General features: G+C 38.9%; 1 protein-coding gene across 4 annotated transcripts in view; it reads left to right on the forward strand.

Annotated features, from left to right (window-relative positions):
• The window catches only part of SOS1 (SOS Ras/Rac guanine nucleotide exchange factor 1), a 49,833-nt gene that overhangs the window by 15,771 nt on the left and 15,423 nt on the right, over positions 1 to 18,639 (forward strand). For all 4 annotated transcript variants that reach the window (XM_063328273.1, XM_063328274.1, XM_063328276.1 and 1 more), the window contains 6 exons: positions 411 to 620; positions 1,124 to 1,267; positions 2,586 to 2,696; positions 2,806 to 2,904; positions 15,607 to 15,734; positions 16,706 to 17,361. In XM_063328273.1, coding sequence (XP_063184343.1) covers positions 411 to 620; positions 1,124 to 1,267; positions 2,586 to 2,696; positions 2,806 to 2,904; positions 15,607 to 15,734; positions 16,706 to 17,361 — 1,348 coding nt within the window. The remainder of the gene's footprint in view (positions 1 to 410; positions 621 to 1,123; positions 1,268 to 2,585; positions 2,697 to 2,805; positions 2,905 to 15,606; positions 15,735 to 16,705; positions 17,362 to 18,639) is intronic.

Genomic DNA, 18,639 nt, shown 5'->3' on the forward strand with positions numbered 1-18,639 from the left:
TGAAAAGCCAAAGCATGCACGTTTTTTGACTACAGATGATATAGTATCTTCAGAAACTTAGGTTATGTATGGCTAATTCAGAGTAATAGCATACAGCTAAATGTATCTGTATACTTCATCGACCTCTTAAAATTGTAATTGGTTTTAGGAGCACATTCTTGGTGAAATGCCTGGATTGGTCTAAATGACTGGGAATTCTTCAGAAATTGCCACTGCAAATAATGGCCTGCAAATTCACAGCAATGAATATTGCTTTTGTAATGCTCAATCAATTGCAGAATGATAATACTTAAATCTTACTGATAATCAGTCTGATTTCATGGGAATAACAGATTTCCTTTACTATAACTTACTAGTAGATCTTGAAAAGAAGTTCTCACTCTGTGGATTTCCCTCTCTTTGCTACCTAGGTATTAATGGATATGTTCCATCAAGATGTAGAAGATTTAAGTGCACTAACTTTATCTGATGAGGAACCCTCTGCCTCAGGGGAGCAAACCTATTATGACCTAGTGAAGTCATTTATGGCAGAAGTTCGACAATATATAAGGGAACTAAATCTCATTATCAGAGTTTTTAGAGAGCCATATGCCTCCAACTCCAAACTATTTTCATCTCACGTAAGTATTGTACAGACTACAAACAAAAAAACCCCTTACTACAATATCTGTAAATCTAGATGAATACTTCCAAACTTAACTATTGTCCAATTTAACATATCAGTAGTAGAGGAAGCACTTGTCTCAAGTTCTGAGATGGTAAAGGAGCACTTGTGGGGAAGCATGGGTTTTGTAGAATTGTGGAAGAAACTACCCAATTTACTGTATTCATTTGCAGGCCTGTAATTTAAGATTTGTCACTCTTGATCTTTGCCACGTTTGAGTCGTTGTAAACTTTTATGTATTTATACATATATACAGTCATTATTTAAAAAATAAATTCTATGATCTTATATAGGTTATACAGAAAGAACATAATAAAACATACTATAAAATTTTGTTGTATTGAAGGAAGTGCTTGATTTTAATGTCATAACAGAGTAGCTTTGCACATAACATTCTTCCTCTTAGAAATGGTGTCTAACTCCCTGTTGATTTTTGTCTGGTTCTGTTGTGTTTTGTAGGATGTGGAAAATATATTTAGTCGTATATCAGACATTCATGAACTTAGTGTGAAGCTATTGGGTCATATAGAAGACACTGTTGAAATGACAGATGAAGGTAGTCCTCATCCGCTAGTAGGCAGCTGTTTTGAAGACATGGCGGAGGTAAGAAAACAGTTGGAATTTTTATATCTATTCATATGTATTTTAATGACTTGCACTTAGCTGCCTTTGTTTAGGTTGAGATCTCTTCTTCCAGCCCCACCATAATGATTAGAGTGCCCGTTTTTGAGACTGCTTTTGCCTTTTCAGTCTCTGAACCTCACTTTTTAAAGGACTATTTAAACTTTAGAGAGCCGGGGTGGGGGGACCCAAATACCTGTGACTAGACTTGGACAGGAATGGGGGTATCCTGTAAATTGGCTGTAGATCAGGATTGCTGCGGAAAGACAAAGTGGAAGAAGAGCCTCTTTGCCAACAGGCTTGCTAAGCTGGTGAGAAAGGCTTTTGAACTGGGCTCATTAGTAGACAGAGACTAAAGCTTGCAGATTAAAGAACTGAGAGAAGGAGGAGATGTGCATAACGGAAAGCATGACAACAAGTGCTCTTGTACCTTCCTGCTGAGAAGGTGGGATGACCAAAGGCTCATCTGAAGTGTCTGTTTCCCTAGGGTGCATGTACAGATAGGAGGATCTGGGAGTCTGTGCACGGTTGCAGAGCTGTTACGTGCAATTAGCAATGTGGCAGGAAGGGTTGCATGATGGGGGGCTGTATGAATGAATATAGGCACTCGAGAAGGACAGGTGGGGAAGATGAGGCCAGAAGGCTTAACAAAAGATGAGGTCAAATACATGGAGCTCTGTTACAGAATGAATGATGACCGAGTTAACTTCTTTCTCATGAACAAGGAAGAACTGGCAGGAGTGTTGTAGCTAATGGCAGGTTTGGCCACAGGTGGTAGAGATGATAGAGTTTAATGTCCTGAGAAAAGTGCAGGAGATAAGACTGGTGACCCTGGGTTTTGGGAGGGTAGACTTGGCTTGCTCAGGGAATTGGGAGGAAGGATCACATTAGTGGCTGCCTTGAGGGTAGAAGGGGCTCAGGAGAGCTGATTTATTTTCAAAGGCAGTGTGTTCAAAGTACAAGGAATATGCACTCCTAGTCCCGAAATAAAAGGGACTCTTCCAGACTGAATTACTCCATGAGTCTGTGCATGTAAAAGTATTGATTCTTCTCTATAAATGTTTTGGAAAAAGTATGCAGAAAAGTCAGTCCTATGGGTCAGGTTGGACGGGGCTCTGAGCCACCTGAGCTAGTTGAAGATGTCCCTGCTCGTTACGGGGGGGTTGGACTAGATGACCTTTAAAGGTCCCTTCCAACCCAAAGTATTCCACAATTCTATGTAACATATGTATTTTCTTTAAGAAATATGAAGTTTAGATATGAAATCAGTTTTGTAAAATTATTCTGTATTTCTTCTTAGGAACTAGCATTTGATCCATATGAATCATATGCACAAGACATTTTACGACCTGGTTTTCATGATCATTTTTTAAGTCAATTGTCAAAGCCAGGAGCAGCATTTTATTTACAGGTAACTTTCTTTTAAGTAGGCTTTATTATTGATATTACTATTTTAATTACATTATATTGTTGCTTCAATACATTTATTGTTTTAAGACTGAAACTTACTTTGTTTCTAGTCAATAGGTGAAGGCTTTAAAGAAGCTGTTCAGTATGTTCTACCCCGGCTGCTCCTTGCCCCTGTTTACCACTGCCTTCATTATTTTGAACTGCTAAAAGTAAGAACATTGTGTCAATATGATGTTTTTTTTTTTTTCATAATTCTTAGTGCTGGGTACCAGAGCTCTGTATGTTTAGGTAGGGCTAAAACCTTTTGCTAGAATGTGAGTAATAAAACCGCTATGATGAAAGAAAAGCAGGTTATAAGCTCTGGTGCATGCTATAACGAACTGAATATCAGCTTGTAATTTCGTGGAAGTTTTACAGCAGCTAATAATTTGTGTTGAATAATTAAGTTACTATTAATTTAGAAAGCAATAGAAATCTAGATACTCATATTCTTGGATTGATTGTTTTAGCACTGGTAAGAGATAATGGCAAATCGCTGTACTACAGAAAATAACCAAGGATTTCTGAAGCTGTTACTTTGTAAATTAAAATCCCAGTAAGATTTCCCTTCAGATTTAATTTTATTTTCATAAAAGCTTCAGTGTTCTTGCAGTGCATATCTCATGGTGGTTGTAAAGGTGATATCCTTCCCTCGAAGGGAAGACGTGGTTCATATATACACTTCTTTGGCTTTTTGTAATGAGACCTCACATCGGTAGGGTAACAGTAAAGACTCTGTAACGTACACATGTAAAGAAAATAGCTACAGGATGTTTTCCTGGGGTGTTTATCAGTTAGCATTGAATAATATTCTTTAAGAAGTGTAGAGGATTTTCAGGAAGACTTTAAAGTGGAATCTTCATTTGGACTTAATGGAAACTCATAAGGAATACAGCGTTCCGGGCTTAATTACTTGCGGAAATCTGGATCAGAAGTAAAAAAAAATCTCTGCTCTTTTGAAGAAATCTGGGTGTGTTTTTCTTCAATGTTTATTTGGTTGTCTTAGGATGACCCAGAAGTTAGGTCATCTTTGTGTTGAAGTGTATACAGTTCTAACACCATTTTTACTGGTTTAGACCTACACGTACAGCTTTGGCACGTAGCTCATCTTGTATAACAAGCTTTTTTTTTAATTTTGGAACATATGCTTGATCTGTTCGTCTAGCTCATGGGTTTGGTCTGACTTTTCAGACACCTTTAACATATTAAGCATTTCCTTTCATGACAGCCCATTGGAAGGGGAGGTGTGATACAGCTTGTTTGCGTTTTGTATGACAGACCTGCAGAGACATAAAGTTTCTCTGCTCATGCTTTTATCCCGCAGTCTCAAAATGCAGTACCTAGGGGCTTTGCGTACTTCCATGTGAGCATGGTACTGTCTTACGTGATAGACAAAACATGCAGGATTAATGTTGTCTGCCACACAGGCATCTTCATTGCTTCTTGCCATTGGTAATTTTAGTGTGGGAAAGAGGGCATGTGTGCTTACAGAAATAGGGAGCAGCTCACGTTCACGCTTTTTAGGGCAAACCGGAGTCTAAGCTGAACTCAACTCCAGAAAGTTATTGATCTTTTTGCAATTCCTGACCTGTGCTTCATGTAAAATTCTTGGTTTTTTCTCATTCATGCTTTCCACACACCCACCCTCCACCCTGTGTAAATCTGGTGTAGCTGGGTTGGGTTTTGTGCTGTGTGTGATAGCCTTCCAGACTTTCTTCCCACTGTGTTGCTCATGTCACTTTTAGCTGTGGTCTGTCAGATGTGATACATGCAATAGACAGTGGTGGGTAACAGGAGCACATAGAGAGAGAGATTTTTGCACTCACAGCAGTAGCTTCATCTGTCAACTAGTACATACATGTGCAAACAGCATAGGAATCCCTCCCTCAAGTAGTCTCTACTGGCAATAATGCTTGCTTTCTTATATTTGGAATCTTCAAAGAGATTCAGACAGCTTGGTTATACTTAAAAATGGCCTGACACGGGAGTATTTGCTATGGAAGGGTATTGGTGGAATTTTTTAGCTGTATAATCCTGACAGTTTCACTGATGCAAGGTTGTATTGAATGCTTTTGTAAGGTTAAGAGATGTTATTTAGTAAGTGCAGACATATCTACGAATAATGAAGTTAAAAATGCTATGAAAATTGATTTATTGGTATGAAGAGACAAAAAGTTGGCAAAGTAGTATGTGGAAAAAAACACTTTATTTGTCTTGAATATAGATACACTTAAGGATAAAGGGGTTAGCATTTTTCTTTGAGCTATGTTGTGTCGTCTTGCACACTTTGAAGGTATCTATTAAAAATGCATCTCAAAGTTACCTTCTAACTATGCAGACTACAAAAAAAGTTAATTTCTATCCACTAAAGCCCTCCTGAAGTTTCGCAGGGCACCATGAATGTCCAAATACATAGTCATACACTAATTTTCCAACAAAGTTACAGCAAGGAGCTTCAGCTAAATATACAATAAGGGCTGTGTTTTCCTTCAAGCAACCTGAAAGTCCCCAAACTTTTATATAAGAAACTAAGTATAGGAAATAGCAGCTTCATATGAGACTGCTTTTCTGCAAATTTGCAGATAATATGAACGGGCTTTTCTAAATTTGGACTCTTAAGTGACAGGTAGGGTGTTAATGCAGTCACTTAGGATCTTGAGTTATTGAAGAAAGACGTTTACAAGACTTCTGAATTGAATTGGGCACAGTTTCAGATGCTGTAAATTTCTGCTCCTGTGTGATACTTTTCCCTTTCTTTGTGTAAACAGCAGGTTACTTTAAAATTCCTTTTTTTTTTCCAAGTAGGAATGGCTCAAAGCATATATAAACTTTGCGTAAAGTAGTATGTTGTGATAATCAGGAGAGCTAGATAGATAATTTTTTTTTTCTTTTAAATCAAGAGCAGACTCGGCTCACATGACTTACAAATGGAAACTTCTTGTCTTTTTGCAAATATTTTTTAGCTGGAATTCTACCTATAATGATCTTAAATTCTCAGGATGTTTTAATTTCACAACAGCATCTAGTGTTTTATTTATTTTCTCAAACTTTGTACTTAGATTATAAATAACTTGCCCATCTTTACTGACTGGCAGTTCAGCTCCAGTAGAAATACTCTTCAATTAAACTTTTTTGTCTCCCCTTTTCACTACGCTAATGTAACTTTAAAAAAAAAAATAAATTCTGTTTTGACAAGGTCTTCCAAGATAAGAAACCACTTGTTTTCCAACCTGATGATACTAAATTTGTTACATGTTGCTGGAGAAGGCACAAGGTGGTGAAATGTTAGTCGTTTAGGACTGAAGTATCTTTAGGTTGATCCCGTTAAGTCTCTTGCTGTGTGTTATGTTGGGCTACACATCCCAAACTTCACGTGTTTTGACTTCACTTTGATTCTCAGCCTTGTTTCAGCCAGGCTCAGTATCCAGAGTGTAAAAGTTGAATGAAGTTGGTTTGTGATCCCATCTGTAACTGGTGTAACCCAGCCCAGAGTGGAGAATCACTGAGTCTTAATTAATTAGACTGTGTCTATCTGCAAAGCTTTTACAATATCTGCAATTACAGATCAGCGTCTCAAAACATTATCTGCGTTGCTTGTATTTAGTACAGGCACTGTAATTAACAGGTTCTCTAACTTTAGTCAGTTCTTAGTCTCCTTCAATTAATGTTAAAAACAGAAAATCACAGATTCAGACCAGCTATGAATTATTTTAAGAAAGTATTTACTTAGCGTCAGCGAAGGATTTTATTTTCTGAAATCATTGTCTGGTGTGCTGCTTTCCAAACACAGTAGTGACTTGTATGTACTATTGAAATAAAAGTAAATACAGCAGTATTACTGTCTTACATGTATTTGTATATGTAACTGCAGATGAGGATGACTTTTTTTTTTTTACGTCCACTAGAGATAATGTGCAAGCTTTTGTCTCTGTGACAGATGAAGGGCTATCTGCTGGAGGAAATGTAGCTTGACCAAACTGTTGCTAGTGTGTGATAAGACCGCAAAGCGTATTTGAGTGTTTCTTGGGAGAGAAGGGTGGGGTGGTGTAAAAACTGGTCTCAAGTTTAAGAAGAGATTTCATAGAATATGACAGCAGGTTAAAAATTTAAGCAACTTCTTCATATGTTTAAGCCATGAAGACTTACATTACAACTGCAATGTTGTAAAGGTACAGAAGTTGTGCCTTATGGTAGTTGTTGGAGGTGATACAGCCAGGTAAATGAGTTTCCGTATTTCTTTCTTGCTTGTGTGGTTTCATTGACAACATTTCTGTTGCTTTTCTCCTTTAAATGTTAGTGGGTTTTTACTTTGTCAGCTGTGTGTTTGGCAGCCAAAGGGAAGATGATAGGGGAAAATAAAACTTTGTCACACATGTGCGTATGCACTTTTTCCACAAACTTCGTTATTGTTAATCTAACTAATTGGGCTCTCTGAGGTAACTCCTTAATTGAAAAAGTTATTCAGAATGTATTTATTTTTTTTTTTCTAGCTGTGGTACTTGATGGATTTCCTGTGTGTTCGTATCAGATACATATATGTGAATGTATAGCGCTTCATTTGTCAGTGACCTATGCCATCTGTTATGGCGTTGTGGTGCAGTTATGTTCTCTTGTATAGCTTTTTTCTTTTTACACAGGATGTATCTGGGCTTTTGAGAAGCAGATGTCTCTTTCTGGGGAATTGCTGGATAAAATCTAACAAAAGTAAAAATAAAAAATTCCTCCTTCCACTTTGCTTATAGTCCTCAGTGATACTTGAACTGTATTGTTAATCTGCAATCGGACCAACAAATGCTGTACTTTGATCCCTTGAAACGGAGTAGGATGGCACAGGGCCAGACTGTTCTTATCTGGATGGTACCCTCTTTGGGGAGTCAAATGAAGCACTGACTGAACTCTGACTTTTGACTTGTGTTTAACTGTAGGGTTTCTGCATCCTGTTTCCTGATCCATTTTCTAGGAGTTACCTGCAGGGCAAGTTCTCCCTGGTGCTGTGGGAATTAGGAGAGCTGTACTGGGGCAGATTGTTCCCTGGGGCAGGTGATCTGTTCCTGGTCAGTGACTGCTGCTAATGATGGCAGATAGCTCTTTAGCTTACCTGGCAGCAGTTTATGATGAATGTCCAAGTCCAAGCTCTCATGAAGATAGATGGGTGTTACAGGAACTTGGACAAATTTTGATCATTACCCCACCCCTTCCCAAATACAAGTCTTGATACAAGTAATCCATCCAGGATTGAATGTTAAGAAGCTTATTGTAGTTGAGATTTTCAGCTCCTTTAGGATGACATTAGTTTTTGTGACTGTGGCAGTCATCATACAGTCTCTGATATACTTGTATTGCTGTATAGTCTTGCAATAGCAATAGTATATTTCCCTGTCCTCCTCTTCTGACTCTGTTCCCATAACTTTCTGTACAAAAGGGAGATCCTTGGAGAGGGGTGGCGCTATGGTTGAGACTTTCCTATACTTCTTCAGTGGAAATGTTTTTGGACATGCATCTGTGGATTTAGGCCCACTACCAGCACACTTTCTCTGTTTGCTCTTGTAGCAGTGGAGGTCTATGTTTTCTGTCAATACTTTGGCATCTTCAGTGGAAACCAATGGAAAGATGTAGGAAATAACAAACACAAATAAAACAACAAGCTGCAGTCATGGTTTCTGTAGACTTGGTCTACAGATGGGATTCTGCTTGTCATCCTTCATTTCCTCTGCTGTTTTTTCCTTAATCAACAGGGTTCCTCTTTAAAATCAACAGGATCCTACTGTTGCTTCCCAGAACGATCTCTGAAATTGTGAATTCATCTTACGTAACATTCAAAAATTCATACATTTCTATCCAAACATAAGAGGTGCCATTCAGTTGAGCTTGTGGCCTTGCAAACTTGGGTGGGCAAAGGTCAGACTTGACTTGTGTCGAAGCAGTGAAAGTGGATTTTAATCCACTTTGGAATTACAAAAGAGAAGAGGAAGATGTTTTCAAATTGAATTGTCTTTACTCTGATGGCAAACTTGGTGGAAGAAAATGGAAGACCTCAAAGCACATAGGTAAATATTTTGTGATATTTCAAATACTGATCTAACTAAATGTTATCAACTTAATTGTGAATTTTAAATTTCTAATGTATTCTGCAGGTCTGCTGATAATGATGAGACAAACCACAGTGACAGTAAGAAAGAAGAGAATTTCAGAGCGTGAAGGCTCTGGAAGGATCTGTGGAAACTTGTACACGTGTTGCAGAAAGGTAATGAATCTGCTGTGGAAGAGACATCAGCATATGTGACAAGAACCAAACCCACATTTTTGAAGAATGTGGAGCCATTTGAGTTTTCCATACACTGAGAAGATGAGCCTCCGGTAAACAAAGTAGCCGTTTCCCTAGTAATGGAATCTGGGCATATAAAAGGCATATATGGCAGCTAGTAGCTTGCAAAAAATCTGAATGTTTAGGAAGTGGTTTTATGAGAACATCAGGGAGCTTATTTGAGAACAAGACTTTGGTCTTTGTATCTGTTCCTTGATGAAGGAAGTGTTAATTGTGTAAGCTCAATGAGAATTGCTCACATACATGAATCCCTTCCCAGCTGCAAAAACTGAGAGCAAAAATATGCTCTTTCCTGTTGAGCTGAAATACCTAGCAGGCTGGCAGTGGCACTCGAGGGGGCCTAATCTGAAATACGGTCTTCTAACAAGCTGTTCCCGTTAATGGGAATGCTGGTGGCAAAATCACCACGCAAGAAACTTGTTAAAGAAAACTTTGAACTGTTGAATTGGTAAAACATCAACTGACAGACTTTGGTGTGGTATACATTTCTAAATAGCTTTTCCTGACTTTTCCTTAGAGTCTGTCCTGATATGAAAAATGGCACTTACTTCAGAGTAGTGTAACTTATTTCTGAAACAGATCTATTTTAGTTTCATTACCTGCCCCCCCAATAAGAGCATCCACATTGAGTAATCAAGGTAGCAATTCCTTAAATTCTTATGTTTCTTTAGTCCAAATTCACTTTTTTTTAGGCTCAGATGAAGTTTGATGTACTTAAATTTTCCATATATCTTTGAGATCTATTTTAAATCACATAGGCAAGCTGTGAAAGAACTGGGAAGCTTGTACTAAAAGTTGAAATGCTGCTTATTTGCCTCTGTTTTAATGCTTTACTTGTACAGTATGCTTCCCAATGGGCTGGCTGTATTTTATACTATGAGTTAAAACTTAATTTGAAATAAAAGATGAGGGCTTTTTAGCTTCTATCTCTTTTAAAACATACTTCCAGGAGAATGCTGGAGGCTTTTTGTAACTAATTGTCTGATACCTGACGTTTGATATTTGACATGTTTAAGTAAGATTATGTGATTTAATGTAATTTCTTAAAATTAAATTGGGAAGGCATAGTTAAAATTGAGTGGAGAAAAAGTTTTTACCATTAATTCAATATTAAGTTCTGTTCCACACTTAATGCAAATAACACTCCTGCTGTAATGTAAATCTAAATAAACAACTATATAAATGTATGCATATTTTTACTGCGCTGTGCTCAAGATTGTCTGAGTTTGTATGAAAACAAAATGACTTTTGAAATTCCAATGTATTAAAGCTGTGCATGTATGTCCAGGAATATGGCACATGGAGTTTCCTTTAAGATTCAAAAGTGAAGAGCCTTTTAGACTGCTATCACTTTCCAGAAGTATATAGCGTTCCCTGCAGTTATTCCCAGTTGCTGTTCCAGCTGATTTCCTGATGCTTTCTAAAAATTCAGGTTTCTGGATATGAGAGCACTTTTTTCCCAGCATACCGCTGTTTTGGGCTGAGTCTTTTATTATTTGCAGGAATTGCATAAAGTCAAAAAGAGCTCTCAAGCAGCTCCATGCTATTGAGCCAACTTCCAGGATTATTTTATGGCAGGATGCCATCAGGCCTGTCTTCCTGCATTTGTCAGAGGAGAAACCCAGTTCATCTTTATTCTTGATCATTAAAATAGCCTGTTTCGCAATTGTCTCTTGGAAAGTACCCCATTCTCAGAAGCACATTTAAGAAAATGGTGAGGCGTAAGAGCAGAAGCTGGAGTAACTGGTGTCAGAGTAGTTCAAGTTCTTGTGAATGTTGCTTCTCTCCGCATGCTCTTCGTTTCCCTGCAGAGCAGATAGCTAAGTCGCGCCACAGATCAGGCTTGCTTTGCCAGCTATGCAAGTGTTCTGTTGCCTTGCTGTGGGCTTCAGGATGTCTGAAGAAATTACACAGAAGAGGTTTCTCTGAAGCAGCAGCCACTTGTAACATGGGACCACTTAAGCACTAAACTTCTTGGATTAATGTTTTGAGGGGCAGTAAGTAAGTATCATTAGCACCTACAATCAAGTGATCTTAAGTTAAGCAAATTCAATTGTGATTTCCTGGACTCCTCATATGCTGTTGCGTCTTTTGTGTATAGAAGCTAATTTATGATCTCTCCTCCCAGATGAATTGGGGAACCTGCAGTTCACAAATTTTAGTGGTTAGATTTAGAGTAATCTTCTAGGAAGACAGAAGTCTAGATTGTGATGTAAGCCCTGAAGTACAAGATTTTATATCTATCATAACACCTACTAGTATTGTTAATATCTGCATGTTCTCATCATAAGTATAAATGTATCTTCTGTCATTGTCTTTCTAGATAGATGCTTCCCTGACAGCGTAAGAGGAGGACTGCCATAGTCTAATTTTGCACTACATGAGGAGGATTTCTTTTGTAACTGTTTGTAATTTCCTGGGTTTATAAAAATCTAATCCTTATGTTACACAACAGGTAGAACAAAATACCTTGTCTTCCAGTTCTGATATCTTTTCAGAGCTCATGGCCTAGAATGTAGAGTACTATTTTAATTAGAAATTTCCTTTAGCAGTCTATTTTCCAAGTTTGTTTTCCTGGAATGGTCTGTAGTATTGTGAATCATTACGATCTTTATAAACCAATATTTTTCTCCTAAGTTTTTAAAAAAACCACGAAGTTTATAATACTACTGATAATCAGAAATCTGCATCTCTTTCCCATAATACTATAGTATTCTTCATAGGACACTTGATCCTTAAAAAAAAAAAAAAGAAAGAAAACAAAAACCCAACCACACTTTTATTTAGCATCTACCTTATTTGTTCATTAGGGGGCACTGCACAGCTATAGAAAATCAGTGGGATTTGCAGACAAACTTGGATGCGTTTCCAGTGATGCCATTTCACTTTCCATAACTTCCTCTTCCATACTGTCTGGGGGCGGTGTGAGATGAAAGTCCTTGCTGTACTTTAAGCTTGGTTCTGATTAAGTCTGGTTTTTGATATCAATTTATGGTAATTATATAATGCTAGAATATAAACTCCCAAATTCCTTTTCTGTGTGCAGAGAAGTGTCTTCATAGTAGTTCACGGCAGTGTCTGATTTGCCATTTGTGTTGGTCTTACACTTAAGAAGTTGTGTACTTCTACATACTGCTTTCTAAATGTTAAACCTGGATCACAGTTACACTCACTGGGCTTTGATTTAGTTTGTATATACAGTTGGAAATACGGGTTACTTCCAGTGGATCCTGATGGGGAAATGTTAGTCTTTAATCATTGCTTTCTCTCCAGCACTATACCAACATGTATTTTGTTTTTGGACACTTGCTGAGCCTAATTTTTATCCATTTTTGTGTGTTCTACATTCCCTTTACTCCTTACCCTGTCTCCTGTGGTATCCTTACAAGCAAATGGCAGAATATTGTAGGATCTTTTTAGGCTTCTTCTCAAGGAGATTAGGGTAAAACAATGTTGTCTATTGTTGAAGGGTGGTTGCCCAGAGATCATAGGAAATCCAGCTGAACTCTTTTGATGGAAGTTGGTAAAGAGGCAGTGTGCAAGGCAAAGAGCCTCCTTTGGACTTGTGCAGGAAAGATGCAAAATCTTAGAGGTAGTTACATGTTTTTCTTAGCTTCTTTCGGGACTTCTGCCAGTGGTCCTGCGCCTGCCCAATTTGTCTGAAGTCCTCTCTAAATCTAGATGATCTGCACAACTGAAGCAAAGGGAAAGCGATACCTCTGTGTTAAGTCATAGAATCATAGGATGGTTTAGGTTGGAAGGGACCTCAAAGATCATCTAGTTCCAGCTCCCGTGCCATGGGCAGGGACACTTCCCACTAGAATAGGTTGATCAGAGCCCCGTCCAGCTTGGCCTTGAACACCTCCAGGGATGGGGCAGCCACAACTTCTTTGAGCAACCTGGGCCAGTGTCTCATCACCCTCATAGTGAAAAAATTCTTCCTAATATCTAATCTAAATCTACCCTCTTCCAGTCTGAAGCCATTACCCCTCCTCCTACATGCCCTTGTAAAAAGTCCCTCTCCAGCTTTCTTGTAGGCCCCCTTCAGATACTGGAAGGCTGCGATAAGGTCTCCTCAGAGCCTTCTCTTCTCCAGGCTGAACAACCTCAACTCTTGTCAGGCTTGATGAGGCTCTGAGCAATCTGATCTAGTTAAAAATGTCCCTGCTTATTGCAGGGATGTTGGACTAGATGACCTTTAAAGGTCCCTAACACATTCTATGATTCTGTGACCTTGTACTTGGGCTTGCTGAACTTCATGAGGTTTGCATGGGCCCATCTCTCAAGCATGTCCAGATCCTCTGCATGGCATCCCTTCACTCCAGCATGTTGACAGCACTATACAGCTTGATGTTGTCGGCCAACTTGCTGAGGCTGTGCTCAATCTCACTGTCCATGTCGCCGACAAAGATGCTGGACAGCACCAGTCCCAGTACCGACCCCCGAGGAATGCCACTCGTCACTGGTTTCCACTTGGATATCAACCCATTGACTGCAACTCTTTGAGTGCGACCAGCCAGCCAGTTTCTTATCTGTCGAGTGGTCCATCCATCAAATCCCTCTCCAATTAGAGACCAGGATGTCATGTGGGATAGTGTCAAACACTGTAGAGGAATATGATGAGGGTAGTCTGTTCCTTCTTGGAGTGATGTATTCTCTGCGAGGCCTTTTGTGAAGTAATGCGTCTTGTGGTGCATTGTCAGTCCTATTTCAGTGGTTGTGGCACAACTAGGCACTCATGCCTAATGTTGCTTAGTCCAAGAGTATGACAAATTACACTATGTGAATCAAAGCTGCCTAGAATAAAGCTTGTGGTCATCCTTAAGACTGAAAACACAAATCAAGTAGTCTGGCATTGACAGCTATAGCACTGAATGATTAACTCTGGTCAGGGAAAAAATTAATGCTATATTCTATGACATGTTCGAATTTCAAACATGAATATGTTGGATTTTGGAGGACAATGCTTACATTTCACACTGGAAGCAAACAGCGCCATTGTACTGTTTCCAGGCATGTCTGTTATTCTGGTCCATGCCAGCTTCACTTTCACCACCTATGTCAAAACAAATCTTTCAGTTGTGTGGAGCCAGTTCTTCGCCGTAATAGTCTGAAACACTTGTATCTTAATAATCCTGTAAATAATTTTTGTCTTGGTTTTATGTTTAAGCCATGGCTGCAGTCAACAATTTTTTCACTGACTATAATGTGAAGCATTTTAATGCTTAAACAAAGATTTAAGGTGAAAATCTTAAACATCCTGTGATAAAAACATGGCAGATCTTGTTTTATAAATCTTACCTGTCACAAAATATTATTATTAGCCTTTCACATTCAGTTTTAGTTTATAACTTTATTAAATTTTTTTATCCTTTAAGAAAAGTTGAGTTAGTAGACGAAGGTATTAATGTAGCTGTAGGGACTTATGTACAGTGGTTTTACAGGCTGGCCGTTGTTAGATGACCCTGTGTTTTCTGATGAACAGCCAAGCAACCCCTCCGTGAAGAAAGAACGTTTACTTCTCCCCACCATCGCTCTGTTTTTCTCCTTTGTTTTTTTGCATGAAAAAATATGACAGTCCTGGTGAATAATAAGCTGGACGCGAGCTAGCACAACACCCTTACAGCAGCGAAGGCCTGTATTGCTGTCTTAGCAAGTGTGTAGCCATCAGGTTCAGGGAAGCAGCAGTGCCTAGCTGTTGAGTACTGGCAAGGCTGCATCAGGAGAACCACGTCCAGCTTGGGCTTCCTTTTGACACTGGTGTACTGAAACAAGGCCGCTGGAAGGGCTCGTCAAGATGACATGAGGAATGGAGGATGTGATGATGGAAAAGTTGGGGGATTGGGTTTATTCATTCTGCAGAAAAGGAGGCTAAAGAGGACCTTCCTGCTGTCTTTGACTATGTGATGGGGTGGGGAAGGCAGAGAAATACTTGCAGCTGCACAATGCCACTATGAGAAGTCAATAAGGGAAATCCTGATAAGCTACTCGGAAAAAAATAATTTCACCATGAGGGATTTCAGACATTGGAACAGATTGTCCAGAAGGGTTGTGGCCTCTCCGTCCTGAGAGCGGTCCAAAACTCGGTATGGCCCTAGGCAACCTGATCTCTGTTGGCCCTGCAGTTGGGTTGGAGGTTGGATAATAAAATCCCCAGGGTCCCTCCTAACCTGAATTATTGATTAGGCTGTCGCTAGTAAGGTGACAGCTCTTGCAGTCTTCTGTTTAACACCTCTGCTGGGTTCTTTTTTGGAGATGTGGAGTAAATCAGACTAGTTTTGCAGTAAGTAACGTGTTCTGAGTGCATCTGTGTCTGGAGGACTAGTGACTGCTGCTCTCATTTTACTGAGATTAAGCTCTCAGCAGCCAGTTTTCTCTCTCGCCTCTGTCGGTAATATGCACCTGGTTATTTAATTAACTTTAATGACAAGCAAGACCATGCAAAAGCAGCAGATGGTTGGATTTCTTCTTCCTAGGTCAAACTTTTGGATTTGCGCATACCGAAATGCTCGTAACACTTCTTGTATTTGGCTTTCAATGTTCACAGCAATTGGAAGAAAAAAGTGAGGATGAAGAGGATAAAGAGTGCTTAAAGCAAGCAATAACTGCCCTACTGAATCTTCAAAGCAGCATGGAACGGATATGCTCCAAAAGTCTTGCAAAACGAAGGCTTAGGTAAACACGTTTCCATTTTTCCTGCTTTCTGCTCTTAATGCTTTTCTGTAAATCCAGGGCTCCCAGTTTCCTCTTTTAGTAAACAATGAACAAAACAGTTTGTGACAAGCCCGCTTTTTCAGAGGAAGTGACATCAAAGCCAAGATAATTTGTTATTGTTTTAAACCCCTTCTAATTTCTATGTGTCCTTGCATGCTAGTAGTTGAGACGTTCTGAGAATTCACTGGTAAGTAGAAAGTTACGGCACTTGTGGGTTAATTATGCTCAGATAATAAATGTCCACCTAAAAATATTGTAAAAGTACGTTTCTGTGTGATTAGAAGGGAATGTTCTTGAATTTGAAACTACTTAATCTTAAGTTTTTTGTGTAATAGGCTTGTTAAAATTACCACTGGATAATAGAAATAAATGCATAGATAACTAGTACTTAGTTACACTTCTGTAGCAAATTCTTAGATTATGCCATCTGCTGTTTGATTTAATGCTAATATTTGCACAGTTATTTAAACATCTTAAAACTTTGCTTTTGTGCTTAAAATTGTTTCAATATTTTCTTTGCGAAACAAGTCCTGTGGTGCAAAGTGTAATCTTTAGGCTTGGACGTGAATGTATTTAATAGCATAATTTCTCTGAATATGCCTCTTTCAAATTAGTGCGGTTTAAAATTGTCAGCTACGGAAATGAGTGGTTTGTTAAGCTAAGCAGCACTAAATGGCTTGCCTGTTTCTGGTTGCCTGTGTTTAGGTAAAACATTTATTGCATAGAAGATAAGTAGAAAATTTATCAGATGAGGTACTTAAGAGAAACGTTAGTTAGGGCTTGCAGTGATGCTGATACTGTGCTGAAATTGCATTCTCAGTGAAATTCTCATGGCTTGGAAAGATGATCTTGCGTTTTTGCTGTTAGTGGTGGTTGTGGTTTTTCAATACACATGTACTAATAGGCTGCTTTTCTCCCACCCTTCACCGAAGTGAGTCTGCATGCCGATTCTATACTCAGCAGATGAAGGGGAAACAGCTAGCAATTAAGAAAATGAATGAAATCCAGAAAAATATTGATGGCTGGGAGGGTAAGGACATTGGACAATGCTGTAATGAGTTCATCATGGAAGGAACGCTCACACGCGTAGGAGCTAAGCACGAGAGACACATATTTCTGTTCGATGGCTTGATGATTTGCTGTAAGTCAAATCACGGCCAGCCAAGACTTCCTGGTGCTAGCAACGCAGAATATCGTCTAAAAGAAAAGTTCTTCATGCGAAAGGTACAAATCAACGACAAAGACGACACTAATGAGTACAGACATGCTTTTGAAATCATCTTAAAAGATGAGAACAGTGTTATTTTTGCTGCTAAATCAGCTGAAGAGAAAAACAACTGGATGGCAGCATTGATATCTTTGCAATATAGAAGCACGCTGGAAAGGATGTTGGATGTAACAATGTTGCAGGAAGAAAAAGAGGAGCAGATGAGATTTCCAAATCCTGAGCTTTATAGATTTGCGGAGCCCGACTCTGAAGAGAATATTGTGTTTGAGGAAAACATGCAGCCCAAGTCTGGAATCCCCATCATCAAGGCAGGAACTGTTGTCAAGCTCATCGAGAGGCTGACTTACCACATGTATGCAGGTGAGGCACTTCGTTTGTATAGCCAAAACTCAAGGTGGCGACTAGTTCATGCTTCTCTTCCTGTGTTAAATACATGCAGCAAAATAAAAAGTGTTGCAGAAAGCGAATAAAATATAAAGTGTGTAGAAAGTGAATATGCTTTGCAGTTCACATATTCTAACATGCGTTTTGAGATCTAAATATGCACCTCTGTAGCCATAGCAATTAAAAGTATGAATCCTGTTTGGCTGAACGTAGTGGGGTTTGCATGTGCATGAGGTTATTCTAATGCAAGGGATGGGGGGGGAGCTGCAGGAATTGAGCTCTAGACAATACTTTTTCCTGTATGCCCCAGGCTACAAGAATTGCTTTCCCTTGAGACTTCCAAAGCTGGGTGGCACGTGAAGCGCCATCATTGCAGGAGAGAATTATGGGCCCCGTGTTTTCGGTTAAGGGTTGTGCTCCCCCTCTGTCTGTGCTGGCGTGTAATGAAAAGACCAAATACCAGCTTGCTAGAAGCAGTCACTTGCGTAATTTAGCCTCGGAACTTCACCTTAATCAGAATTTCAGTGGGGATTTGATTTACGGACTTTTGACTTCAGGTTTCTGTTTGTGTTGAAGATACATCAAAGGCATTTGTGTAATCATCCAGTCCAGCCTCAGTGTGTGGAGTTCTTCTTGATCATTTCCCAGGATTTTCATAAGCTGTGCTGAAAAGCATGGGCTTGGGTTTTGGGTTTGGATTTTTTTTGTTATTTTTTGATTCTATCTGCCTGTCAGTTATTCTAAAACTTCATCCATCTTGGTTTTAGAGCCTGTCATATTCAACTGTAGATTCTTTTGTGGTTTTTTTCTTTCTTTTTACTCTTTACACTCTGATTATCCTAAAATGTTCTTCTGCAGCTCAGTTCTGGATACCCAGGAATATTTGTTTGGAAGAAGTGGGTAGTAAGCAGAATATAATTAGTGTACTTCAGTGCTTTTATTTATTTTTAAAATGCTTGTAAGTATATCTGTTTACTCCATCACTTTTATTGCTCTTCTCCACATTTCCTTCAGTTGAGCTTTCCTAACATTTGTTAGAAACTCAAATGCAGTATCGTGCTGTCAGTTTTTACCAGAGCAGTTTTGTGCCTGTCTTCGTTTTGTTGTAACTTTATAAACTTTTAGCTCTTGGCTTTCAATTCTACAGGCATGATTTATGACGTAATTTTATGGTTTTGGAAGTTAAAATAAAAGAATTCAAACTTTTTTTTTTTTTTTTTAAAGCTAGCATTGCATTTGGCAGAGAATTAGCAA

This window comes from Chroicocephalus ridibundus, chromosome 3 (assembly GCF_963924245.1).
Source record: "Chroicocephalus ridibundus chromosome 3, bChrRid1.1, whole genome shotgun sequence".
In the NCBI taxonomy this organism is placed as follows: domain Eukaryota; kingdom Metazoa; phylum Chordata; class Aves; order Charadriiformes; family Laridae; genus Chroicocephalus; species Chroicocephalus ridibundus.